Here is a 26,236-nt window from a genome sequence, read left to right on the forward strand (position 1 = left end):
GCTTTCTCTAGCTGCAGAGAGTAGGGGCTCGTTGTAGTGCACGAGCTTCTCATTGTGGTGGCTTCTCTTGTTGTGGAGCATGGGCTCTAGGTGCCTGGGCCTCAGTAATTGTGGCACATGGGCCCAGCTGCTCTGCGGCATGTGGGATCTTCCTGGACCAGGGCTCGAACCCATGTCCCCTGCATTGGCAGGCGGATTCTTAACCACTGCACCACCAGGGAAGCCCTAGCTTTTTTTTTTAAAACATGGAATGAGTCAAATAAAATACATTCGTGGGACAGATTTGACTCATGGGCTGCCAGTGCGTGGCCTGTGGTTTATGAACCAGACAATGTGTTTGAACTTGGGTAAACACTGAGCTGAACTGTGAGCTCCATAAGGGCAGGCACCTTCTGCTCTGTTCACACAGTGCCAGTTCGATATCGTTCTCTCCTTCCTTAATTCAATCAACAAATATTCATTGAACACCTACTATATGCTAGCACTGGGTATCCTGTGATACAAGGCAAACAAAGAATAAGGAAATGATTAGTGTGTTGCAGGACATTTAACTAGTGATGGGCTGGTGACAGGCGAGGGGCGCTGAGATCTGAATGAGAGGTAGGAGCCAGCTGTGCAGAGCCTGATCCGTAAATGGATCAGGTGGCACAAAGGCCCCAGAGCAGGAGTGAGCAGCGCTTGTGTGTGTGTGTGTGTGTATGTGATGAACCGAAAGGCGAGGGGGCTGGATCATGAGGGGATGGGAAGGTGTAGGAACTGACCCTGGAGAGGCAGGTTGGTCCTGTCATGTGAGGCTCAATGTGGTGGGAAGCCTTGGATCTGCTATGGGGAGAGGAGTGCGTCACCAGGGGACGGGTGCTGAGGGTGGCAGTAGGGAGACCAGTGAGGAGGCTACCGTCATAGTCCAAGAAGGAGGGGATGGTGGCCTGGGCCAGCTGTAGGCAGAGCCATGAGTGCTAATTCCAGGTGACATGAGTAGCCATGCCTCTGGTACAGTGGACAGGGGTGTGAAGGGAAGCAAGGACCATGTTCCCCAAAGGCTGGTGGCTGGCAGCTGCCTTCAGAGCTCGGCTCCCTTCCCAAGTAGCCCAGGGAGAGCTAGGGCAGGAGTCGGATGGAGAGGTTTTGGAAGAACCCCTTCCTGTTCTCAGAGAAGGCTTCTGGGGAGAGCCGGGATGAGGTTGGGTGGGGCAGGGGCTTAGAAACATGGCGGCTCGGGGCAGAAAGGCTTTTGGGAGCTGTGCTGAGGGGACAAGCAGAACAGAGCACTGGACCTGGAGTCAGGCTGCCCCAGGCTCTTAGTCTCCAGGGACTTGGGCTAAGCCCTGTCTGTACAGGGGGCTCTGAGTTCCAGCTGTGCTCCTCACAGCTGTCAAGAGATGCTGTTGATTCACTTTTGCCCAGAAGCCTAGCAGCCCTTGAAAATGGACTCAGCCTTAAAGCAGGCCGACAGTGCCCCTGGCCACCGAGGCCTCTGCTTGGCTCAAATAGTGGCCTTTCCAGCCCTGTTTGACAGTAGCCCCGTGGAGGCTGCAAAGCCCCTGACAAACTGTGACGTGCTGTGGGTGACACTGACACCTCCATCTCTTGCTGAGTTCTGTCCTGTCAGCTCCCAAAGCATCTGGAATCTTCCCACGCCTCCGTCTCCACGTTTACCACCCTGATCCTTCGCAACTGAATAAAGTCCTTGGGGCCCAGCGTGCTCTGGTCCCAGCTGGCCTCCTGACCCCGTGCTTCTTCCTTCTCACTGACTGTGTGTGTGCCCGCCACACTGCTGGCCCTCTGTCCACTGAACTGGCCGAGTCCTGTTCCCAGCTCACGCCTCTCCTCTGTTGCTCCTTCTGCCCAGAAGGCTTTTCCCCACTTGATGACTGGCTCTCTCCTTACTCAGGTTGCAGCCAGATGTGCCCTCTTCCAAGAGTCCTCTCTGACTGCCCTAGCTAAATCGTTGTCCCCCCAGTCACTTCTGTCCCATTACCCTATTTTCTTATTCTTTTTTGCAGCATTTCTCTTTTTAAAAAATATTTATTTATTATTTATTTGGTTGCACTGGGTCTTAGTTGCAGCAGGCTGGCTCCTGAGTTGCTGCTCCAGGGCTCCTTAGTTGTGGCTCGCCTGCTCCTTAGTTGCGGCACATGGGCTCCTTAGTTGTGGCATGCAAACTCTTAGTTGTGGCATGCATGTGGGATCTAGTTCCCCAACCAGGGATCGAACCCGGGCCCCTTGCATTGGGAACGCAGAGTCTTATCCACTGCACCGCCAGGGAAGTCCCTGCAGAATCTCTTATTCCATGAAATTTTGATTTGTCTTGTTTGTTCCTTTCTCCCCCAGTGTGCTCCTCAGAGCTGTCAAGAGATTCTGTACATGTGGGACCTCTTTTAACATCATTAAAGTTCTGTACATGTGGGACCTCTTTTAACATCATTTTTAGTAGCTTTATTTAGATATAGTTCACATACCATAAAACTCACCCTTTTAAAGTGTACAGTTCAGGGCTTCCCTGGTGGCGCAGCGGTTGAGAGTCTGCCTGCCGATGAAGGGGACACGGGTTCGCGTCCCGGTCCGGGAAGATCCCACATGCCGTGGAGCGGCTGGGCCCGTGAGCCATGGCCACTGAGCCTGTGCGTCCGGAGCCTGTGCTCCGCAACGGGAGAGGCCACAACAGTGAGAGGCCCGCGTACCGCAAAAAAAAAAAAAAAAAAAAAAAAAAAAATTCTACCTTTGGGCTTCCCTGGTGGCGCAGTGGTTGGGAGTCCGCCTGCCGATGCAGGGGACGCGGGTTCGTGCCCCGGTCCGGGAAGATCCCACATGCCGCGGAGCGGCTGGGCCCGTGAGCCATGGCCGCTGAGCCTGCGTGTCCAGAGCCTGTGCTCCGCAACGGGAGAGGCCACAACAGTGGGAGGCCTGCATACCGCAAAAAAAAAAAAAAAAAAAGTGTACAGTTCAGTGTTCTGTTTTGTTTTGGTTTTTGGGTTTTATGTTTTGGGCTGTGCTATGCAGCTTGCGGGACCTTAGTTCCCTGACCAGGGATTGAACCCGCGCCCTCAGCAGCAAAAACATGGAGACCTAACCACTGGACTGCCAGGGAATTCCCAATTCAATGGTTTTTAGTATCTTCACAGAGCTGTGCAACCACCACCACTGTCTTCCATAACATTTTCATCACCCCAAAAGAAAGCCCGTACCCGTTAGCAGTCACTCTCCATTCCTCCCAACCCCCGGCTCCTGGAACCCACTACTCTGCTCTCTATGGATTTGCATATTGATGTGTTCTTTTTAAAGCATCTCAGTATCCCCAGTGCGTAGTGCTGTGAGGATGGGTATCTCCCATTTTACAGATGAGAAAACTGAGACTCAGGACTCCTCAGGAAACTGACTTTCCCTTTTTTCAGTGTGCCTAGTGTCTCCACAGAACTGGGCTGCCCTGGGGAGGATGGAAACTCAGCAGAAAGAGAAGAAATGAGTTGTGGGCATTGAGTGGGGAGTTCCCTGCTCAGCCACTTGCTGCAGGCCACACCTGGGCCCTCTCGGCTTGGAGGTCACTCTTGAGGGTGGGCTTGCTGACTGCAGATTCAGTGCTGGTGGTCTGAGTTCAATGTTATGCCTGGCCTGTGCCAGGGGCAGTACCAGCACCACCCTCCCACAAGGAAGCAGACCTCTGGGCAGGCAGGTGAAGGCTGACGGTAGCTGTGTGAGTGGAGGGCCAAGTCAGGGATAGCAACGGGCTGTGGCCTGAAGTCCCGGCTCCACCTTTTAGGAGCTCTGTGACTGTGAGCAAGTGACTGCACCCCGCTGGGCCTCTCTTTCCTTCTCTGTGAATGGTACCCATCCTCAGGTACCTCAGGGTGCTGTAAGCCTCAGTGAATCCATGTGGATGCTCCCACCACAGCATCGAGAACTACACGTGGGTTCCCTCCCTCCAGACCCTGGGCCCCAAGGAGCAAAGGCTCAGAAAGGCTGGCGGCTGTCAGAGGCTGAACAGGGGCCGGAGCCAGCATTGTAGTTCCTGACCCTTTGAAGCCTGTCTCCTCAACTGTAAAAGGGGTTTAATAATCATTCCTCCCTCCCTGTAAGTGATAAGGGCTGGGGATGTGCAGTTATCAGCACCCTCTGGGCCTCAGACAGGGAAACCAGACAGGCTCCTGTTACCCCCAAGCTGCTTTCCCTCCCAGGGCTGCCGTCATCCTGGCCTCTTCATCCTAGATTTAATTAGCCAGGCAGCCCCACTCCACAGCCTCTCCGGCCGAAGTCATCACTCCCATTTTATAGGTGGGGAAACTGAGGCACCTAGAGGGAAGTAGTTTGGGATTGCCGCCTGTGAGTCAGCTGTTGAGCCAGGGCCCAGAGGAGCTGGGACTGGGTTTTCCAGCTGGACTTGTCCCTTGGGGTGGATCCTTGTCTCCATCCCCTTGGCACCCTGGGCACCCAGAGAGCCTCTTTTCCAGCTCTACCTCACCACTCCCTACCACCTCCCACCTGGAGGGCAGCAGGAGGGAGTGGGGAGGGGCCTGCCAAGCGCGGGGAAAGGTGAGAAACTAGTTGGCAGCGCTGGCATGGGGGCTCAGGCCTGTTTCATCTTCAGAGCGGGCTAATGAGAGCCAGAGGCGTTACTCAGATCGGCGGGCTGTGGGTGTGGGGTCTGGACGCCAGCGGTTCTGTGCCCTGGAAATCTGCAATCAGTGGCGCGTCTGCAGCCTGGACCCTAGACCCAGGAGGGGCTGCTAGCTGAGCCCCAGGCCCAGCCCTCTGAGTGCCCCCAAACAGCCCTGCTCCAGCCCTCTGGAAGTCAAGAGTGCTGGGCTCGGGTATTGCTTGACCCCAGATCTCCGGCGGCGGCAAGGCCTCAGTTTCCCAGTCCGTGCTAAGCGTGCTGTGAGCCCCGTGACCGGAGAGGCCCTGCCAGTCCTCACGTCTGCATCCCGTTGTTTTCCGGCTTCATCGCAGGTTGGGACTTGGCCCCGCCAGCTTTACCCTGGTCTGGCTGCCGCGACCCTAGCCGACCGTCGGCGCGGCCTCCCCCAAAGGTCAGCAGCTTCCGCCTGCCCCGACCCCGGCGCCGGCTCAGCGCCCCCAAGCCGAGCGGGTGGGGAGCCGGGGCCAGCGTCGGGGAAGCGAAGCCAAGCCCTGCGGCGCCCGCCCGACCGGTTTAGCCGGGCCCACGGCGCGCAGTTCCTGAGGGCGCCCGGGGACCGCACCTTGTACACCCCACAGCGGCCACACGGGGAGCCCCAAGGACTCCAATCCGCGTCACCCCCAGAGGCCGCGGGCGGCTGGCGCAGGGTGCGCCTCGCCCGGGCGCCGGCGCGGGGCGCGCTGGTTGCCATCCTCAGCAGTCTGGCAGGCGCGGGCGGGGCCCGGGCCGCTGTCCGCCGGAGCGCCCTGAGATTGCAGTCCGCGCGCAGAGGGGACCCTGGCATCCGGGAGCCCAGGCCCACCCAACTCCACCGCCTGTGCCTGGGCCTGCGGCTGTTCCGGGGAAGGGGGGGCCTGCGCACAGCGGGACAGTTAGCCCCAGCGAAACCAACGAGTCTTAACCTGCCAGCAGGAGGGCAGGGGGGCGGCGGCCCGGAAGGCGGGGGAGGCGGTGGCTCCGTTACGGCCTCGCCCCCGAGAGGAACCCGCCTCAGTTCGGCCGCCCACGCGCCGCGCGCCCCGCCCCACCCCGCCCAGTGCAGCCAGCCCGGAAGTAGCCGGCCGGCCAGAGCGCCAGCGGCCGCTGGGTCAGGCAGGGTGAGAGCGGCCGACCCGTTACCGCGGGCGCCAGGGCGGTGCTGTGGCTTCGGTACCGGCTGCGGGCAGGCGGCCTAATGAGCTCTCGGCACGCACCTCTGCGCCAGCTGCCTGCCCGGCACCCCCACCCCTGCTCGCCAGCCCTCTTCCCCCCGGGGACCCAGGCGGCCCGCCCTAGCGTCACCCCCGAAACCTCTGGGTTTCATCTCGGGACCCGGGTGCGGGGTCCCCGCTGGCCTCTGCGCGTGGCCGAGGGCGGTTGGGATCTGCTAGGCGGCCCTGGGGTGACAGTGGCCCCTTCGGGGTTGGCGCAGGGGCTCGCGCGTCTCCAGGCCGCACGTCTGATCCTCCCTCGCTCTTCTGCAGGGACTTGCGTGCCTGACCATGGGGCCCACGAGCCGAGAAACCTGGGCCCAGCGCCTGGGCACCTTCCGGGCCAGCCCGTCCACCTTCATGGCAGGTCCTGAGGGTGAGGATCTGGGTCGTCACCTGCTGAGCGACCTGAGGAATGAGAAGCTGAGCGAGCCGACTAAGGTAGGCCCTGCGTGTGACCCGTGTCCTGGCCCAGGTGGTCCCTTCAGCCAGCCGTGCCCTTAACCTCAGCTTCGTGATTCCCACCCAGAACCCCCTATCCCCAGGTTTCCTTGCTGTCTCTGTGCTTGGAGTACCCAGCCCAGCTGTGGCCGGACGCTCCTGCGGCCGAAGCAGCCGCCACCTCCCTGTTGGATACCCTGGTCCTTCTACCCCCGCGGCCCTCGGCTCTGCGGCGGCCCCTTCTGCTGGCGGCCACCACAGCCTTGGCGGCAGGAGGTGCGCTGGGCCGCTCCTCGGGAGCCTCCCGCCGGCTCTTGCCTCTGCTGCTGGGCTTGGCCTCGGGCCGCGATTTGGGGAGAAGCTTTGGCCCTGCTTCGGAACAGCGCCCCCTGCAGGCCACAGCGTGGGAGTGCCTGCGGGAGCTGGAGAGCTGCAAGCCTGGGCTGCTGGGGGGCTGTCTGGGGCTGCTGCGGGGCCTGCTGGGGCAGGAGGGCGCTGTACAGCCACTCAGCCTGCTGCTGGCACTTGCCCTGCGAAACGCCTTGGTGATACAAGTCAGGGCCAGGGCTGGCCTGCAGGGCCTGCTCGTGGCTGGGGACTGTCCCACTGAGGGTTGTCCCTGGAACTGGATGCTAGCTGAGGAGGGTGATGCCCACCTTCAGCCCCAGGCACCCAGTTGGCCAGCAGCTGAGGAGGGGGAGTGTTGCCTTGCCACGCTGGAGCTCAGTCCTGAGGAGGCCCGGGAGCTGCGGGCTGCCGTGGCCCAGCTTCTGGACGCCTCCTACCTGCTCACTCCTGTGGCCCAGGCCCAGCTTCTGTGGCTGCTGGGCTGGGCCCTGCGGGGTCTTCGGGGACAGCCACCAGTGCTCTTCAAGCCACAGCTGGTACGGCTGCTGGGCACAGCACAGCTGACGCTGCTGCACGCTGTTCTGGCTCTGAAGGCGGCCTTTGGTGAGGCACTGTTCACAGCCCAGGATGAGGCCTTGCTGCTTCGCCGGCTCACCTTGGCTGCCCAGCACCCGGCCCTGCCCCCGCCCTCCCACCTCTTCTACCTGCACTGCCTCTTGAACTTCCCTGAGAACTGGCCGCTGGGCCCCGCAGGCGAGGAGGCTGCCCCGCTATTGCTGGGGTCCCAGCTATGCCGTGGTCTCCTGCCCAGTCTCCTGCATGACCCGATGGACCTCCTGGCCCGCCTGCATCTGCTGTGCCTCCTCTGTGTGGAAGACGAAGAAAAGGAGGAAAAGGGCCAGGATCAGAGCCCCCGGCGGTACCTGGAGGAGCTACTGGCTGGCCTGCGGCAGAGGGCAGCCCTGGATGGTGGCCCCCGGGCCTTAGCCACTCTCTGCTTCCAGGCCTCCTACCTCGTTGCTCGCTGCCTGGCCGGGCAACCTGTGGTGCTGACACCGTTGACCCACGGACTGGCCCAGCTGTACCGAGCCCGGCCTGCACTGGCTCCCCATTTCGTGGATCTCTTGGATCGGGTGGGCCCTGAGCTGGGGGAACCCTTAAAGGTGGTCTTGCGGCAGGAGGTGGTGTCCGGGCCAGGCAGGGATGAGGCCCTTCGTTGGCACCTGCAGATGCTGGCAAGGGTGGCAGATGGGGATGCCCAGAGTGCCACCCTCGGCTTCCTGCAGGCTGCAGCTGCCCGCTGCATGGACTGGGGCCTCCAGCAGGCCCTCCTGCAGGTCTGCCGGGCCCTGCTGCGGGCAGGTGTTGGAGGAGGCCTGGCGGACTTGCTGCAGGCCCTGGCCAGGCAGCTGGAGGACCCTGATGGGCGGGACCACGCGCGCCTCTACTACATCCTCCTGGCCCATCTGGAAGAGCCCAAGCTGGGGGTGGCCCTGGGCCCCTCCCTTGCCGCACCTGCACTGGCCTCTTCACTGGTGGCCGAGAACCAGGGCTTTGCTGCAGCGCTGATGGTACAGGAGGCCCCGGCCCCGATTCGGCTAAGCGTGGGTCCCCATAGAGCCAAGGGCCCGGTCCCAGTGCTGCAGCTCCAGGTGGAGGTGCTGGAACAGGTGTATTCTCTGGAACTGCGCTTCCATGTGGAAAGACAGCTCTATGCACCCTTGGGGGCTGTGCACGTGCCCTGCCTGTGCCCCGGCCGCCCTGCCCGCCCTCTGCTGCTGCCTCTGCAGCCCCGACGCCCGGCTCCCGCGAGGCTGGCTGTGCACGCCCTGTACACCACACCCAGCGGCCTCACCTGCCATGCACACCTGCCACCCCTGCTTGTGAACTTCGCTGACCTCTTTCTGCCTTTCCCCCAGCCCCCCGAGGGGGCCAAGCTGGGCTTCTTTGAGGAGCTCTGGGACTCCTGCCTGCCAAAGGGCACCGAGAGTCGCTTGTGGTGCCCTCTCGGGTCACATGGGCTGGAGGCCTTGGTGTCCTGCCACCTAGAGCCCTTTGTGGTGGTGGCCCAACCCCCGACCAGCTACCTTATAGCCATCCGTCTGCCCCCAGACTCACGGTTGCTGCTGCGGCTGGAAGCAGCCCAGGCGGACGGAGTGCCCGTGGCCCTGCGGACTGATGACTGGGCTGTGCTGCCTCTGGTGGGGGATTACCTCCGGGGGCTGTCAGCGGCTGGCTGAGCCCCAGGGCCGGGCCAGGTAGGAGCAGGACTGCGGCCTTTGCGGGCTCTTGCCTGAGAAGGGCTGCTGAGAGCCAGGATACAGCCCCGTAGCTCCTTTCTGTAAAAACAAAACAAAACAAAACAAACCCCCCCTACTTTTGCTAACAATCCTCACTGGTTTGTTTTCTTTTGGGCCCTGGTTGGGGGAAGGCACACTGGGGTGGGGGTCAGAGGCTCCAGGAAAGCTTCCAAGCTAGGAAGCCCCAGACTGCAGGGCATGAAAGTTCCTTCCTGCCCGGATATACTAGGATTCTCTAGAAACCCTGCCCAAGAGGCAGGATAAAAAATATCCACATTTTTGCTTCCCAGAGAGGGAAAAGCCTTGCTCAAAGCCACCCAGCAATTTGGGAATGAGAGTGAAGCTGGACTTAGGCCTCCTGACCTGTGAGCCAGTGCTTTACAACTCCAGAGGTTTGCAGGGTCTCTGCACAGGGAGCTCAGGCTAGACAGGACGAGGGACCAATGGGCAGAAACAGAGGAGGCTGCAGCGGCCTGGTGGCCCCTTCCTCTAGAGCCCGTGAGCCACAACTACTGAGCCCACGTGCAACAACTGCTGAAGCCCACATTCTGCAACGAGAAGCCACTGCGATGAGAAGCCCACGCACCGCAATGAAGAGTAGCCCCCACTCATCGCAACTAGAGAAAGCCCGCGCAGCAACAAAGACCTAACACAGCCAATAAATAAATAAATAAAAGAACAACATTACTCATTAAAAAAAAAAGATGATAGAATATTGTATCCAACAATAGAAGAATACACGTTCTCAAGTGCACATGGAACATCCACTGTGACCACATTTTGGGCCATAAAACACACCTTAACAAATTTAAAAGAACAGAAATCTGCTTTTGGACCACAATGGAATTAAAGTAGAAATCAATGACAGAATGATAGCTGGAAAATTCCCAAATATTTGGAGATTAAGCAACATACTTCTGTATAACACATGGGTCAAAGAAGCCCCATGAGAAAATTTAAAATATCCTGAACTAAATGAAAATGAAAATACAACTTGTCAAAATCTGTGTGATTCAGTGAAAGCAATACTTGGAGTGAGGTTTGTGGCATTAAATGAATATATTAGAAAAGAAGAAAGATACAAAAATCAATAATCTAACCTTTTACTTTAGGTTACTAGAGAAAGAAGAGTAATATGAGCCTACAGCAAGTAGAGGAAGATAAATAAAAATTAAAGCAGAAATCAGTGAAATTGAAAGGAGGAATTCAACAAAGAAAATCGATGAAACCAAAAGCTGGTTCTATGAAAAGATCAGTAAAATTGATAAGCCTCTAGCTAGGCTAACTAAGAAAAAAAGAGAACACAAATTATTAATACCAGAAATAAAAGAGGGGACATCACTACTGAGCCCAAGGACATTAAAGAGATAATAAATATGAACAATTCTGTGCCCACAATCTGATGAATGAAATGGACCAATTCCTTGAACAACACAAAGTAACAAAACTTACACAAAGGAAAATAGATAATCTGAATAGAGCTATACCTCGAGAAAGTGAATCAATAATTAATAGTTACAACGGTTAATACTGTATATTGTTAACATATAAATATGTGAGGTGACACATATCAAATCATCATGATGTACACTTTAAATATCTTACAATTTTATTTGTCAGTTATACCTCAGTAAAGCTGAAAAAAAAATCTCTTAAAATGAACAACAAAAATTAGTGAAAATCTCCTAAAAAAAAAAAAGCAACAGTCCAAGATGGTTCCCTGGTGAATTCCTCTTGTGAAAAAACATTTCAGAAACAATAACAATTCCTTACAATCTCTTCCAGAAAATAGAAGCAGAGGGAACACTTGCTAATTCATTCTGTGAGGCCAGCATTATCCTAATACCAACACCAGATAAAGACATCACGAGAAAGGAAACTACAGATCAATATCACTCATGAACATAGGGGCAAAAATCCTCCACAAAAAAATATTAGGAAATTGAATTCAATATACATAAATGTATGCTAACACTTTAAAAGAATAAACAATGGAAAGATGAACTAAAATATTTAAAAGATCACATAGGGCAGGAGAGAACTGTTTGCAAGGAAGAGGAACAGATACTAGGTTTCTCTAAATCTTACTTTGTAGTTTGACTTTGGAAATGTAAATAATCACATAAAGTAAAAGTAAATCTTTTAGGGCTTCCCTGGTGGCGCAGTGGTTGAGAGTCTGCCTGCCAGTGCAGGGGACACGGGTTTGAGCCCTGGTCTGGGAAGATCCCACATGCCGTGGAGCAACTGGGCCCGTGAGCCACAATTACTGAGCCTGCGCGTCTGGAGCCTGTGCTCCGCAACAAGAGAGGCCGCGATAGAGGCCCGCGCACCGCCATGAAGAATGGCCCCCTCTCGTCTCAACTAGAGAAAGCCCGCGCACAGAAACGAAGACCCAACACAGCCATAAATAAATACATACATACATACATACATACATACATACATACATATACATAAAAAAAAAAAAGAATCAACAGCTTTCCTGAAAACTATGGCCTACAGGCCAAATCCAGCCCACTGTGTTTTTTTGTTTTTTTTTGTTTTTTTTCAGCCCACTGTGTTTTTGCAAATAAAGTTTTATTGGAACACATCCATGCTTATTTATTTACATATTGTCTATGGCTGTTTTTATGCTACAATGACAAAGCTGAGTACTTGTGTCAGAAACCAAATGTGAGAGGTTCACCAACCTCTGCTATAAATAATAATCAGAATGTAAAAGGAAAAAAAGAAAAAAAGGATCTTGTTTGTAATAGAAACAATATAAGCTATCTAGGAATAAACTTTAAAATATGTATAAAAGAAGAAAACCCCACAGCCGTACGGATAAGACATAAAAGGAGACAAAAATAAATTGTATTATGTATCTTATGCTTGGTAGAAAATGAAAGCAAACTCTATTTAATCTGTCAGTACCCTCCAGCCAAAGACCACCAGGCACACATCTGTAGTTACTAGTTTTGCAGTGTGGGGTATCTCAGTAAGAAGGCATTACGAAGGATTTCTAGGATTTGGGCTTGTGTGGGGATATGAGGGAGGGTTTAAAGAAGTAGGACTTTTCTCTGGATTGGATGTCAGCAAGTGGGAGTGTTTCTATGATGGGATATGTTAACAAATCTTAACTATACGGAGGCTAAAGCTGCAATTGGTAAAGTAGCAACAGAAACATATTATCCAAGATAGAGGGATTTTCATTATTTTTGTGTGTTGGACAATATTTGTGTCTTTGTCAGTGTTCACATAATTACAGAATGATCTTGTTTTTGTTTTGATCCTTCACATCACAGAGTGACCTTGTCTGATGTCTGTGTTCTGTGAAATTGTTCATGTTCAACAGAACACCAAGGCCAGCTCCTGGATGTCCAAGGATGTTTTTCTCTTTCTCAAATCTATAAATTAAATGCAATCTTAATGTTAATTACCAGTTATGTATGGGTTCGTTTTATGAGAGTACTTGCCAAAATCTATTTAAGTTAGGTATCTGGACAAATAAACATTAAAGAAGAGTTAAGAAATCAAAAGGAAAGTACTGCAAAAACTAGACATAAAAAGAAAAGGCTGGGGCTTCCCTGGTGGCGCGGTGGTTGAGAGTCTGCCTGCCGATGCAGGGGACACAGGTTCCTGCCCCGGTCCGGGAGGATCCCACATGCCGCGGAGCGGCTGGGCCCGTGAGCCATGGCCGCTGAGCCTGCGCGTCCGGAGCCTGTGCTCCGCAACGGGAGAGGCCACAACAGTGAGAGGCTCACGCACCGCAAAAAAAAAAAAAAAAAAGAAAAAGAAAAGGCGGATATATTTGACTACAAAAAACAAAAGTCTTCTCTGTAATAAAAATGACCAATACAGAAGTTTTTAAGACAAACTCGGGTAAAATATTTTCAACACATTTGAGGAAGGGTTGTTATCCCTAGTTAAACACATACACACAACAAGACAAAACACTCTCTACCAGTCAATATATAAAAAGTGAACTCTTAGGGATCGTTTTAAAGTAAAAATATACTATTGGAAAAAATTTTTCAAGAAAAAAATCTGGGGCTCGAACACAGAGAGGCGGTATTGCAGAGGAGCTTCAGAGAAGCCTACGCTTCCCAGGAGGCTCTGCGCTGACTGCCCCAGGCCTCCCGACAGGCTCCGCGCGCTTTACGCGCCAGCTTTGGCCTTAGCCCGCGAGCAACGGGGTCGCGACGGACAATGGAAAGCAGCGACGGGGAAGCCGTCGACAAGCGCCGCGTCCACCTGCGCCCTGTTACGCTGCGCGATCCCGCCCCCGCCTTGCTGCATCTTCTGCCCTGCGAGGTTCTGGTTAACCGGCCCGCCCCCGTGGGGCTCTTCTTCACCCCGGCCATCCGCCAGGGTCCCGACGGTAAGCACGCTCGGCTGGACTACGACTCCCGGCAGCCCCCGCGCCGGCGCCGCGCTCTCCTCCGCGAGGAGCTGCGCGAGGGCTCCCGGGGACCGTGGTCCACCGAAGGTGGCGGGAGGGCGGCTACCGGGCTTGCTCCGCTAGGCCTGGATCAGACCCTCACTGGGGCCCTTCGCCTGCCTCCTCCAGGACTGGAAGTGTCGTTCCGGGGCCGCAGTCTACGCGGCGAGGAGGTGGTGGTGCCGCCCGGCCTCGTGGGATATGTGATGACAGAAGAGAAGGGAGAGGTGTTGCTGGGGGAGCAGGACTTCTCGGATGGTTTGGAGGATGACGAGCAAGAGCGGGAACTGGTGGAGCCCCCGGAGGCGCTGGAGCGAGACTTCGTGAGCACGGGGATATAGGGTTGCAAGGGAGCGCGGGTGGGAGCGGCGGCCCAGATGCTGAGCCGGGGCCCCTTCCCCAGGACCGCTTTATCGGAGCCACAGCCAGTTTCAGCAGCTTCACCCTGTGGGGCCTGGAGGCTATCCCCGGTCCCGATGCCAAAGTGCGTGGGGCCCTAACCTGGCCCAGCCTCGCTGCAGCGGTGAGTACATGGATGAGCCCCCTCCCTCCCAGGCCCCATCCAACCCCCCCACCCCCCGCCCCTTCAAGGTGGTTTTCTAAGTTGTCCAGAATCTTGCCTCTGAGTGAATCTGGGGGCTTCGGGGCTGGGGAGAACAATGGGGCAGATGGAACCTGGGTCTGACTGGAGGATTACACTGGGTAGGGGCAGCATGGCTTCCCCACCACTCTTCTCTGGCCTTCTAGAAGGGCTATGATTTTGAGCAGCTGGGTCTCTCCCGAGGATCTGGGCCACCCAGTCACTATACTGCAGAAATCCAATAGCAGAGGTGATTCCTGTTGCAGATTCACGCACAGGTACCCGAGGACTGAGAACCAGAGCTTGAAATTGAAAGCCACCGATCCCTTCACCCCAATAAACCCTTCTTCAATTTGGAGCCTGATTCCGTCACCCCAATAAAGGAGCTCTTCACAGAACACCTGTAAGTTTGCCAGCACCTTGGAGTCAGCACTGCCCCCTTTCCCACAAGGACCTTTCACAGCTCTGACCTATAGAAACAATTTATTGCCAGGGGGCAGTGGGGCAAGAGAGGGCAGAATTCTGCAGCCAGTTCCCACCCCACCCCACCCCCAGCTCCTACTTTACAAAAGAAATCTGTACAGCCACCAGTCCTCTATACAAGCCACCCGCACCCCCATCTCACTGTACACAGCTGCCTGGCTCCCTCTGGTCCCTGGTTCACAGCAGGCCTGGGCCTGCAGCCAGCTGACCTTGGAGTTGACCTGAGCCCTGAGCTCGCCTTGGTGCTAAGCACCAGTAGGCCTTTACCAGGCCTGTCCTCTCCGTGTGGAGGTGTCCTCAGCCCTCTTTCCCTTGGCGTGCCTCTTGGAGACCCCAGCAGGGCAAGGATGGGCTGTCAGCGCCGGTTCTGCTGGCTTTGCTGGCATTGCCACGGGCACTGCCTGGTCACCATTTTCCCCTCTTGCTCCAGTCCTTGGGAGTGAAGTGCAGACACTTGGAGTCGATCCGAAGAAGCCGCTTGAGCATAGCCCGTTCGTGCCCATCCACGATGTCCTCCGACAGTGTGAGGATATACTGGCCCTGGACAGGAGACGGGGCCAGGCAGGTCAGCCCACGCGGGGCCTGCTCTCCGCACCCCTACACACACGTCTCCCCCTGCCTGCTTGCCTACCTTGTAGTAGTTGATGAGGTTGAGGTACTGTAGAGTGGAGATGACATCCTCCTTCTTGATGCTGGTAATTTCACTGATCTCACTGTGGGAGGGCAAAGATCAGGTCCCCTGGGGGCCTACATCTCCACCCCAGGCCCCCAGTAGCCCAAAGAGTGAGAAAGCCCAGGAACAGACAGGTCATGCCATGCACCCCCGGGCAGGCAGGGCCAGGCTCACTTGATGGTGATCTGCGGCCTCTCTCCGCTCTCTGACTTCAGCCCCATCAAGATCTCCAGAATGGTCTGGGACCAGTAGCTTCGGTAGGATAGGAGGCCAAGATCCGAGAGGGGCTTCTCAGGGGTCCCCGTTTTCCCTTCCACTTTGGAGAGTTCATAGCCTAAAGCAATGGAGCAGGAAGGGGTGGGTAAGCAATCACAGCGTTATGCAACCATCGTTTAGGAATGCAGGTTGCAGCGGTAGACTGCATGGCTCCCATCCTGGGCCTGCCATGTGGTAGTTCTGTGCCTCAGTTTCCTTGTAAGGGAATAGTGAGCGTACTGTTCACCTGTGTGCTGAGGGCACTGAGAGAAGTAGCTACAATCAACTAGAAGCCAGTGAGGGCTTACAGGTGGGATGTGGGGAGTGCAGAGAAAATGGTTTGTGTAAAGTGCATGCCTCCAACTTGCCTCAGTCATACCAGACTCTGCGCCTGGATATGTGAGGAGAGAAGAGGGGAAGACCCCACCTCTGGTCCAGGCCTGAGGATGCTTGCATTCTCAGTCAAATCAGTCCGCCGGCTGTGACCTGAGAAGCATTAGCTGCTCTAAGACCAGGCTGGCCTGACTGGATGGCTGGGAGGAAGCAAGGAGAAGGGCGCCAAAGCACTTCCCAAGTCAGAGGGAGGCCATTCCTCAGCAGTAGCTACCTCTCCAGTGGCTCTCTCCCTCCCATTCTGACTGCTCTGCCCTCCTCTACCCTGCTGACCACTGGGCACTGGCAGGCAGTTCCTGGTGAGACCCTCAGGCCCTGCAAAACCCTGAGCGGTTTCACATCTCTTGGACAGTATTCATTTCCCCATCAGGGCCCTGAGATGTCTCCACTACTTCTAGAAGCCCTTTATCCCCAGTCATAACGAGCCTTGTGTTGGATCATAGCCCTTTCTGCTTTCCCCCGATTCATCTTTATTAGCCAGTCTGACCCTCTTGCCCAACTTCCTGTGACTTCCACCAAGCAGCCCGGTGGGGAGGACAGAGAGGCTAGTGCTTTGGAGGAAGGAAGCATGGCAGAGGGAGGGGCTCACTTGAGTTCTTACTCACCTTTGGGGGGAGCGCATGCAGAGTCCTGACGGATCAACTGGAGGCCACACCTGCCTCCTCAGCTGCAGGAACTCCCAGCCCCTCCCAGTGAACACCGACCCACCCCCTGGAGCTGCCTAGAACGGTGCTTCTAGTGTCCTGTCTGCTCCTGCCGGGCACAACTGAGCACATTTCCTTGGTGGCCCCACACACACCCCATCTCCACTGAGGTCTGAGCTCCAAGGCCTAGACTTACTTTCAGCAACCTTCTGCTCTTCAGGCAGAAGGTTTCCCGAGGATGTGACCCCATCTTGGCATCTTTCTATACCAATAAAATTTCTCAGAACATGACGGTGATCAAGTTAAGCCTCCAAGTCTTCACCAGACAGCTAAGCTCCCTCCTTACCTCCCGGGTCAGAGCTTGGTTATCCCAAGGGTGCAGTGAGTGGTGAGTTGAATGGAATGAGGGTAAGAGGCTGGGAAGCAAGAGGGGGCCTTGGGGGCTAATGAAGAGTTCATGTCTGATGAGGGGCAGAGGCCAGATCCCTGTGAGTCATGTTTGACGTGACATCTGCTGTCCCCAAGGCTCAGAGAACAAGCAGGGAAATGAACCACAGGCCCTTGCCCAGGAACGTGTATAGCCACACAGGACCAGACAGCTGAGCAGGAGTGGCTCACTCGGCCTCTGCCCATGCCCTGGGCAGGAGCAGACAAGTCAGATTTGGGATAAGTTGAGTGGTACTTAGAACCTTGGCCAAGGAACTCTGAGGGGCTGAAAACCTAGCCCAGACGAACAGGGCAGTCACCCCAGAACAGAGAGAACCTTGGGAGAGTCTCATCTTTTATTTCTAGCCAGTTCTGCTGGTGACTGGACTGCACAGCCAGGGCTGAGAACACAGCAACCCGACGTGTCTGTGTGCAGCATCTGTGCGTGAGACAGCGATGGGGCCTGGGCCTCCCAGGACCTGCCCCCAGCCCCCGGCCAGCAGCACAGGTACTCACTGAACTCGATCAGCAGCTTGCCGTAGCCCCGGCGCTGGTAGGGAGGCAGAGTCAGGATGCATGCCACGTTGTAGTCTTCTGTGGATTCCTTTTCCTGGAAAAGAGGGGCAGGTGAGTGTGAGGGAAGGGACCTAGCTCAGGGCAGGACTGAGGAACAGCCTGGATGAGCACTCACCTTGGAGAAGTAGCCCACGATGTGGAAGCCCTTGCAGTCATACTCCGTCATGACGTAGAAGAGGAAAGGGTCTGTGTCATAGTACAGTGTCTTGTGGTCGAGGAAACACTTAGCCAGAAGACACAGGTTCTGGGAGTAACTCTGCAAACGAAAAGGTCTGTCACCACCCTGGGTACCCAGCCTTGAGCATGGCCATTGGGCCAGGGTCAGCCTGAAGGTTCTTTGTCCCCCAGGCTGATAGGTGAGGAGCCTTCCTCCCTGGGGCCTGACCCAGTCCATCGGTCACTGTGTCCGGTGCACGGGCCCTTCTTAGTGTCCAGGAGCCCACGTTTCAGCTGTGTGATGGTGTTCAAGCACCCGCCCCCCGGTGAGCTGGGCAGGTCTACTCCTGCTCTCCATACCCCATCTAACTCTGGCCTGGAAGCCTCCACTGCCCTCTGCCACAGTTACCAGTCAACAAACTGATGTGTCCCCACGAAGAAAGACTGACCAAGGATTATGAGAAAAGCTCTGCCTGTGTGACAGTCTTAGGAAACTGGTTGTCAAAAAAACAACACTCTGCAACCCACAGTCACACCTCTTGAGAACTGATCTGCTCTTCTACAACGGGGGTAAATAATTCTGGAATTTGACAAAATAACTGCCTCAAGGGCTGCCCCAGCAAAATTATTAATCTTGCTACTTTACTTCTATTCTCACAACTTTCCTGCATTTCAGATTTGGCTTTTCAAGCACCTGCTGGGCGGCCATTTGGATACCCAAGCCCACACTTGATACAGTTAACAGTGGTTAAAGCAGCATCTTCCTCTCAAGTCCCCCCGGCACCCAAGCAAGAGCTGTCCCCTGCCAATCTAGGTGACTGCCTCTCCCTCCCCGCCCTCCAGGCCCCAAGAATGGAGGCATTTCCCTTTTAGAGGTCCCTCCAGGTTACGCCCTTCTTCCTCCCCACAGCCAGGCTCAGGCAGGTTTGCAGCCCCAAACCTGTAGTGTCCCCACTTCCCAGCTGACCTCAATCCCACCACCTGAGCTCTGTCCCATGTAAGACAGCCTTGCCTCATCCTGTCTGCCCTCCAGCCAGAAAAAAGGATCTTCACCTTTTACACTGTCTCTGCACATTTTTTTTTACAAATTGAAGGTTTGTGGCAACCCTGCATTGAGTCTATCAGTGCCATTTTTCCAAAAGCATGTGCTCACTTCATGTCTGTATCACATTTTCGTAATTCTTGCAATAATATTACAAACTTCTTCGTTATTATATTTGTTACGGTAACCAGTGATTCTCAATGTTACTACTGTAATTGTTTTTTTAGACACAGTGCTACTGCACGCTTAACAGACTACGGCATAGCGTAAAGTAACTTTAATATGCTCAGGGAAACCAAAAAAATTGGTGTGACCGCTTTATTTCGATGTTCAGCTGATTGCGGTTGTCTGAAACTGAACCCGCAGTATCTCTGGAGTCAGCACCCATTCCTGCCCTTCAGAACCCACTGCTTGTGTCACGGCTCAAAGGTTACCTCCTCTGTGAAGCTTTGCTGTCCACCTCTTCTGGATCCTGATAACCCACCCTTTGTGTTTCATGACACATATCACACTGGGATCTATGCAGCCATTAGCATGTCTGTTTCCCCCTGTGAGCTCTCAGCAGAGATTTTGTCTAATTCACCTTGTACAATATCTCCCACCACCTGCCCTACAGCAGGAATGCAGTAAATGGGGTGAACACATCTGTTAGCCAGAATGGTCAGTGTTTTCCTGAGCTGGAAGAAGCTGCTCACTTGACTCCCTCTGACTCCCGGTGACAAGGACTCCCCGCTGCCCCTCAGCCACTGACCTTGTTCTTACGTCCATCGATCTCAAAGAAGGAGATGGTGCCCTTTCGGTAAATCTCGTTGCCTGGAGGATGTCGCAGGTCACACTTGGTCTGAGGAAGAGAAGAGAATTAGGGGCGGGGGTGGGGGATTGCTAGGAGGGTGGCCTCCTGAGACCCCTCATACCAAGTGACGCTGCAGACACTTGAGGCTTCGGCCGTACTTGAGGCAGAACTCGCAGAGGTAGAGGACGGGCAGCGTGGTGAGCTCCTGTGGGTATGGAGAGAAGTACCAGGGCTTGAGGCGGTGCCGGCCCAGCTCAATGCACTCGATGTTCTTCATCCGGGTGACGATGTCGTCGTGGCTCCGGTCAGACACCAGGCTCCCAGTCATGCGAGGAGCTGACGGTATTCCATCTGAGCTGTCCTGCGAGTCCTGCCCAAGGCCGGTGGAACACACCAGGTTACAGGAGACAATTCAAGCAGGGCACTTTACAGCTCACAGCCTTTCCACAGGTTTCCTTGTTCAAACCTAACAGCAAACCTATTGGGGGAGGTACTAAAATCCCCACTTTCCAGTTAAAGAAACCAAGACTTAGAAAGTTTTCATTTGGAATGTAGAAAAGATCACCCAATGCCTGATCTGAACCAGCTCCGCCTCACTCCCAGTCCCACCAATGCCATCTCTGCTCAGCGCCCCTTGTTCATTTTTAAACTAGTCGCTAAAGTCTCCGCCCTGCCTATGTCCCCTCCTTTTCACCCAGCTTCCCTCTTCCTCAGACCTACCTCATCAGTGCCCAAGCAATTCGATTTTCGCTTCCGCCCTGGCTGAGCTGCCACTGCCCTACGGGCTGATCCATTCTGCAGATGAGAAAGTAGGAATAGAAGACATAGCTGTGAAATGAGCCCGAAAAGGGCTACCAGAGGTTAGAAGAAGGGAAGGGAAGAAGAGATGGTTTGGGGGACTCACCTGGGGAAAAACTGAGGCTGGGGCTGTCTCGCTGGGCACTGGGGTCGCTGGTGAAACCACCTCCACCTTCCGTTTCTGCAGAGAGAAACCAGGACAGGTGGGTCAGAAGGTAGAGAAGGTGGGACCTGAGAGGAAAGCAAGGTCCCTGGAATTGCTGAGGGTACCGTTGAGCGGTGGTTGGGCTGCAGGCAGGAGCTGGAGGAGAGCGGCTGGTCGGGCTCGCCGCCGGGAATGGCCTCCCGCTCCTTGGGCAGGTTGAAGCGGAGTGTGATCTGGACCGGGATTGGCAAGGTCTTCCCGCTGGCCTGGGCGGAGGCCGGCTGTAGAGATAGGTCCAGGGTCTTCCTCTGGGGCGGGGTTGGTGGTGGGATCAGGAAGGGGACTAGGGCCCCCTCAGCATGGAGTGATCAAACCCCACCCTCTGCCCTTTCAAGGACACAGGAACAGCCACTGGACTCTGGAAACTACATCTGCAGTTTGGCCCCCATCCTTCACAAGCTGAAGCCAGGGTGGGAGGGCACAGCCTCCAGCCCATCCAGGAGCCACTGAGGCCAAGAGATTTGAAAAGTAGGAGGCAGGAGAGAGGAGGTGAAGCAGGGGACCTACTCACCACCTCTCTCTCTGGAGAGCCGGGGCGGGACCCAGGAAGTCCGTTCTTGGTGGGGGTCTTGGCCTCTTTCTTTGGGAACTGGATCTTCTTTAGGTCCAGCCGCTCGTGGGTCACCCATTCATCCAGGCGTTTGTTGACTGCAGCAGTGGGGATGGCTCAGGAAGGAGTGCCAGAGGCTGCCCCGCAACCCTGCGGCCCCACCTCATCCCGGCCCAGAACTCACAGTCAATGTAATGGACGTAGAAAAGCTTCCGGCCACTGATGTCCTTCACGCTCAGTATCTCAGCCAGGGCTGTGGGAACAGCAGAGGCAAGGGCCTTAGACAGACCAGGCCATGAGGCTCCACCCTCCTACGACCTGAACTCCACCACGAGGCCCGATTCCTAAGCCCCAGCACTTGAAACCGCTCGCTCAAGCCCCCGTTAGTCACCAAGTGCCATCCCCTCTCCAAGCCCTGCCCGGTCCCTCACAAACGCCTAAAAGCCACGCCCCTCCTGAGTATCTGCGCCCCGCCCGCTCCAGGATTCTAGAGGCCCCACCCCCTCCCCTGGGTTCGGTTGACTCTCCCCCGCCCCTCGCCCTCAGGTTCCTTAGCCCCGCCCCCCGACGTCACTCACGCCACTCATCTTCGTTGTCTTGGTTCCGCCGCAGCACGGGCAGGCGGCAGCCCTCGATTATCTCCCCCTGGGGAGACAGCGCGGCGCCAGGGTCGGCTACTGGGGGGCCTCGGGCTCTACCCACCTCCCCTGGCTCCCTCCGCCCCGCCCCGGGCACCGGACTCACCACCTCCGCCATCTTCCCTCCCTCCACTGCCACTTCCGGCCCCTCTGGGAGACGTCACTTCCGGGACTGAACACGTTGTAGGCCCAGGCCTCCCCGAAGCGGCTTTACGAGAGGACCCTTGAGAGACATCGCCGCCCAGCTTGCTGACGGAGCCGGCCCGTTTGGCTGCTGGGGGAATGGTGTGTTTTAAGCCTCAGGCCAGGTCCTGGGTGGAATCCCCACAACGTGCACAACGATTGGAGGAAAACTGAGTCCGTCACGTGACGCTCACTGGGTGCGACGCCGGTCACGTGGGACTGGTGTTAGTGCTTTGAGGGCGGCCGGGCTGGGGCGTCTCCTACTGGCGTAACGATGCGTCGCGGGGAGTGAACTGCGCGTGCTCGGCCGGGAGTTGGGGGGCGGGTCTGGAGAAGTGGCCAGGACTTGAAGGACTCAACGCGTCGCTAAGTTGTGGACTTCATTACTTAGGGCTGGGAGTCACGGAAGGTTTATGGGTTTGTTGTTTTGTATAATAGGTTGCTAATTATAAGAGTAATTACAACATTTTTCATTTATACATTCAACAAGTGCTTAGTTATCGCCTACCATGTGCCAGGCACTATTCTAGGAGCCTGGAATACATCAGTGAATAAAATAATCTCCTCCTTCTGGAGCTTGCATTCTTGGAGGTTGGGAAAAAAAAAGAGGGGTATAGATAACAAACAGTAAATATATTTTAAAAATAAATTATCTAGTTTATTAAAGAGTGATAAGTGTTTTGGCAAACCAAAAAATAATAATAATAAACCTGCAAGGCGAAGGAAATGGGCAGGTAAGCAAACTGTGGCGTGCAGGCCAAATCCAACCCGCTGCTAGTTTTCCTACAGCCAGTGGGCTAAGAATGGTTTTTATATTTTTTAAAGCTTGGGGAAGTATCAAAAGAACATTTCATGACACATGAAAATTATGAAATTCAAATTTCAGGGTCTGTAAACAATGTTTTGTTGGAGCATAGCCACACTCATTCATTGACGTTTTGTCTATGACTCCATCCGCATTAAAACTGAATAATTGGAACTTCCCTGGTGGCGCAGTGGTTAAGAAGCCTCCTGTCAACGCGGGGGACATGGGTTCCAGCCCTGGTCTGGGAGGGTCCCACATGCCTCGGAACAACTAAGCCTGTGCGACACAACTACTGAGCCTGCACTCTAGAGCCCACGCACCTAGAGCCCATGATCTGCAACAAGAGAAGCCACTGCAATGAGAAGCCTGTGCGTAGCCCCCACTTGCCGCAACTAGAGAAAGCCTGCGTGCAGCAACGAAGACCATAAATAACCATATGGTCCATAAATAACCATATGGAACCATAAACAAACAAACAAATAAATAAAATGGATAATTGGGACTCCTCTGGTGGTCCAGTGGTAAAGAATCTGCCTCACAATGCAGGGGATGCGGGTTCGATCCCTGGTCAGGGAACTAAGATCCCACATGCTGTGGGGAAACTAAGCCTTCATGCCACAACTACTGAGTTTGCGTGCCTCAACTAGAGCCTGCGAGCTGCAAACAACAGAGTCCATGTGCTCTGGAACCTGCGCACCACAACTAGAGAAAAGAAAAAAAGCCTGCACACCACAACTAGAGAGAAGACTGTGCACTGCAAGGAAAGATCCCGCATGCCGCAACTAAGACCCAATGCGGCCAAATAAATAAATATTAAAAAAAAAAGAAAAGAAGAAAGAAGGAACATGGACTTCTGTTTTCCAAATGTGTGTGCTATGGTTGTGCTTAAAATTTCCAGATCCATCAAAATGATGGCTGAATTCAAGGTGGGGGTAAACAAGCATTTCGTCTAAACTGCACCAATGATGAGTCCGTGACCTTGAGGGCTGAAGATGTTTGCTCTCGGGCTGGTGTGTTTTTCAGCGCAGAGTTGTCATTGCAGGTGGGCTGTGACCAGGCCCATGGCCTTTGTGGAACATTCCCTGTCACAGTGTCATGGAAGCAATAACTAGTTCCCAGGAAAGACACCGAGCCAGGAAAGGGGCCGGAAGCTGAGTCCCACCAGGCTCAACAGCTCGCTCATTTGGGAAAACGGACTTGTGCTCTCCTTTATATCTCAGGGGATCTAAAGGAAAACAAGTACCTAAGACAAAAGTCAAATATTCAGAATGACACCTTTTCGGCCCAGTGAAGGCTTAAAAAAAAAAATTCAAGAACACAATTCATTTTCATCATCTCTGGTTTTCAGAGAGGGCTTTTTAAAAAGTGTATTTGCTGTACCCATTAAAATCATTTTCTACAAACGGTTACCATGAGCGGCACTTTCTGGGGTGGGACAGGTGAATGCTGTTGTGGGGATGGGGGAAACAAGGGAAGCAGGGGCCTGTCATAGAAGGGGGTCGTGGCTGTGGGAGAGAAGGTTCCATAGCGTAAACTTCATCCTACCAGCCGACGGGACTTTTATTCTAAGAGAAGTGCATGAAGAATGGTTGCTGGTGTTGTTCTGGATTGACAAGGTGTTAATTTCTTGGTAGGTTGTAACTTTAAAAATAAAAAATTATTTGTGTTAAAAAAAAAAACCCAAGGGCTTCCCTGGTGGCGCAGTGGTTGAGAGTCTCCTGCCAGTGCAGGGGACATGGGTTCGAGCCCTGGTCTGGGAGGAGCCCACATGCCACAGAGCAACTAGGCCCGTGAGCCGCAACTACTGAGCCTGCACATCTGGAGCCTGTGCTCTGCAACAAGAAAGGCCGCAACAGTGAGAGGCCTGCGCACTGCGAGGAAGAGTGGCCCCAGCTTGCCGCAACTACAGAAAGCCCTTGCACAGAAACGAAGACCCAACACAGCCAAAAATAAATAAATTAATTAATTAAAAAAAAAAACCCAAAAAATCAAAGTGGGGGTAAAGACTGCTTGGCAGAGAGTCCAAGACTGCAGGCCCAGGTCTGGGAATCCTCAGCATGGATGGCAGCAAGGGCAGGAAAATGCCCGCTGGGCCAGGTGGTTGGCTGGTCCTCCCAGACTTCAGGGGGCACTCTCACAGAGGTGGGGGTGAGAGAAAGCCAGACTCTGTAGGGGTCGAGGAACTGGAAGCAGCACAAATACACAATTCTTTAGGGTAGTTTGAGTTTCCATGAAAAGTTAAAATGACTCTTAGAGGAAAACATAGGCAGAACACTATGACATAAATCACAGCAAGATCCTTTTTGACCCATCTCCTAGAGAAATGGAAATAAAAACAAAAATAAATGGGACCTAATGAAACTTAAAAGCTTTTGCACAGCAAAGGAAACCATAAACAAGATGAAAAGACAACCCTCAGAATGGGAGAAAATATTTGCAAATGAAGCAACTGACAAAGGATTAATCTCCAAAATATACAAGCAGCTCATGCAGCTCAATATCAAAAAAACAAACAACCCAATCCAAAAGTGGGCAGAAGACCTAAATAGACATTTCTCCGAAGAAGATATACAGATTGCCAACAAACACATGAAAGAATGCTCAACATCATTAATCATTAGAGAAATGCAAATCGAAACTACAATGAGATATCATCTCACACTGGTCAGAATGGCCATCATCAAAAAATCTACAAGCAATAAATTCTGGAGAGGGTGTGGAGGAAAGGGAACCCTCTTGCACTGTTGGTGGGAATGTAAATTGATACAGCCACTATGGAGAACAGTATGGTGGTTCCTTAAAAAACTAAAAATAGAACTACCATACGACCCAGCAATCCCACTACTGGGCATATACCCTGAGAAAACCATAATTCAGAAAGAGTCACGTACCACAATGTTCCTTGCAGCTTTATTTACAATAGCCAGGACATGGAAGCAACCTAAGTGTCCATCGACAGATGAATGGATAAAAAAGGTGTGGCACATATATACAATGGAATATTACTCAGCCATAAAAAGAAACAAAATTGAGTTATTTGTAGTGAGGTGGATGGACCTAGAGTCTGTCATGCAGAGTGAAGTAAGTCAGAAAGAGAAAAACAAATACCGTATCCTAACACATACATATGGAATCTAAAAAACAAAACAAAGAAATGGTCATGAAGAACCTAAGGGCAAGGCGGGAATAAAGATGCAGACCTACTAGAGAATGTACTTGAGGTTACGGGGAGGGGGAAGGGTAAGATGGGACAAAGTGAGAGAGTGGCATGGCCATGTATACGCTACCAAATGTAAAATAGATAGCTAGTGGGAATCAGCCGCATAGCACAGGGAGATCAGCTCGGTGCTTTGTGACCACCTAGAGGGGTGGGATAGGGAGGGTGGGTGGGAGACTCAAGAGGGAGGAGATATGGGGATATATGTATATGTATAACTGATTCACTTTGTCATAAAGCAGAAACTAACACAGCATTGTAAATGAGTTATACTCCAATAAAGATGTTAAAAAAAGAAAAAAAAAAGTTAAAATGGAAAAAAATTTGTTTTTAGCTTTTTTTTTTTTTTTTTTTTTTTGGGCCACACCTCGCAGCTTCTGGGATCCTAGTTCTCAGACGAGGGATTGAACCCAGACTGCTGCAGTGGAAGCACCATGTCCTAACCACTAGGCCGCCAGGGAATGCCACCTTTTTTTTTTTTTTT

General features: G+C 53.8%; 3 protein-coding genes across 11 annotated transcripts; 2 read left to right on the forward strand and 1 right to left on the reverse strand.

Annotated features, from left to right (window-relative positions):
- Nucleotides 1–5,684: 5,684 nt before the first annotated feature.
- AP5B1 (adaptor related protein complex 5 subunit beta 1) lies at nucleotides 5,685–11,349 on the forward strand. Of its 4 annotated transcripts, XM_082627205.1 has the most exons (4): nucleotides 5,748–5,948; nucleotides 6,097–6,264; nucleotides 6,369–8,870; nucleotides 9,406–11,349. In XM_082627205.1, exons 1-3 carry the CDS (start codon nucleotides 5,808–5,810, stop codon nucleotides 8,850–8,852), a joined length of 2,793 nt encoding a protein of 930 aa, XP_082483331.1. In that variant the 5' UTR covers nucleotides 5,748–5,807; the 3' UTR covers nucleotides 8,853–8,870; nucleotides 9,406–11,349. The 4 variants fall into 4 exon arrangements, with proteins under 4 accessions (XP_082483332.1, XP_082483333.1, XP_082483331.1 ...); XM_082627206.1 differs by lacking the exon at nucleotides 5,748–5,948 and adding an exon at nucleotides 5,685–5,730 and having other exon boundaries at nucleotides 6,369–11,349; XM_082627207.1 differs by having other exon boundaries at nucleotides 5,736–5,782; nucleotides 6,369–11,349.
- A 1,680-nt stretch (nucleotides 11,350–13,029) lies between these two features.
- RNASEH2C (ribonuclease H2 subunit C) lies at nucleotides 13,030–14,315 on the forward strand. The gene is made up of 4 exons (XM_082627013.1): nucleotides 13,030–13,275; nucleotides 13,465–13,658; nucleotides 13,739–13,858; nucleotides 14,182–14,315. Exons 1-4 carry the CDS (start codon nucleotides 13,104–13,106, stop codon nucleotides 14,206–14,208), a joined length of 513 nt encoding a protein of 170 aa, XP_082483139.1. The 5' UTR covers nucleotides 13,030–13,103; the 3' UTR covers nucleotides 14,209–14,315.
- A 15-nt stretch (nucleotides 14,316–14,330) lies between these two features.
- Nucleotides 14,331–21,863, reverse strand: KAT5 (lysine acetyltransferase 5). Of its 6 annotated transcripts, none has more exons than XM_082627011.1 (14): nucleotides 21,654–21,863; nucleotides 21,488–21,554; nucleotides 21,094–21,162; nucleotides 20,871–21,007; nucleotides 20,425–20,607; nucleotides 20,261–20,335; nucleotides 20,077–20,151; nucleotides 19,478–19,561; nucleotides 19,315–19,404; nucleotides 17,481–17,621; nucleotides 17,306–17,399; nucleotides 15,246–15,405; nucleotides 15,030–15,111; nucleotides 14,331–14,938 (listed from the first exon to the last, which is right to left on the reverse strand). In XM_082627011.1, the coding sequence occupies exons 1-14, from the start codon at nucleotides 21,663–21,665 to the stop codon at nucleotides 14,804–14,806; spliced, it is 1,404 nt and encodes a 467-aa protein (XP_082483137.1). In that variant the 5' UTR covers nucleotides 21,666–21,863; the 3' UTR covers nucleotides 14,331–14,803. The 6 variants fall into 6 exon arrangements, with proteins under 6 accessions (XP_082483137.1, XP_082483133.1, XP_082483135.1 ...); XM_082627009.1 differs by having other exon boundaries at nucleotides 14,332–14,938; nucleotides 19,478–19,726; nucleotides 21,654–21,862; XM_082627012.1 differs by having other exon boundaries at nucleotides 14,335–14,938; nucleotides 19,478–19,726; nucleotides 21,488–21,586; nucleotides 21,654–21,671.
- Nucleotides 21,864–26,236: the final 4,373 nt, after the last annotated feature.

The sequence above is a fragment of the Mesoplodon mirus genome (genome assembly GCF_964341445.2).
Source record: "Mesoplodon mirus genome assembly, chromosome: 7".
Lineage (NCBI taxonomy): Eukaryota > Metazoa > Chordata > Mammalia > Artiodactyla > Ziphiidae > Mesoplodon > Mesoplodon mirus.

Coding starts and splice junctions, on each gene's coding strand:
- RNASEH2C (XM_082627013.1), top strand. CDS start 13,104: ATGGAAAGCAGCGACGGGGAAGCCGTCGACAAGCGCCGCGTCCACCTG. Junction 13,276..13,464: donor CATCCGCCAGGGTCCCGACG/GTAAGCACGCTC, acceptor TGCCTCCTCCAG/GACTGGAAGTGTCGTTCCGG. Junction 13,859..14,181: donor GGCCCAGCCTCGCTGCAGCG/GTGAGTACATGG, acceptor TTCCTGTTGCAG/ATTCACGCACAGGTACCCGA.
- KAT5 (XM_082627007.1), bottom strand. CDS start 21,665: ATGGCGGAGGTGGTGAGTCCGGTGCCCGGGGCGGGGCGGAGGGAGCCA. Junction 21,163..21,487: donor AGACAACGAAGATGAGTGGC/GTGAGTGACGTC, acceptor CTGTTCCCACAG/CCCTGGCTGAGATACTGAGC. Junction 17,400..17,480: donor TCGTGGGCTACTTCTCCAAG/GTGAGTGCTCAT, acceptor CCTCTTTTCCAG/GAAAAGGAATCCACAGAAGA.
- AP5B1 (XM_082627204.1), top strand. CDS start 5,808: ATGAGCTCTCGGCACGCACCTCTGCGCCAGCTGCCTGCCCGGCACCCC. Junction 5,949..6,096: donor GGTTTCATCTCGGGACCCGG/GTGCGGGGTCCC, acceptor GCTCTTCTGCAG/GGACTTGCGTGCCTGACCAT. Junction 6,265..6,368: donor AGCTGAGCGAGCCGACTAAG/GTAGGCCCTGCG, acceptor CCCTATCCCCAG/GTTTCCTTGCTGTCTCTGTG.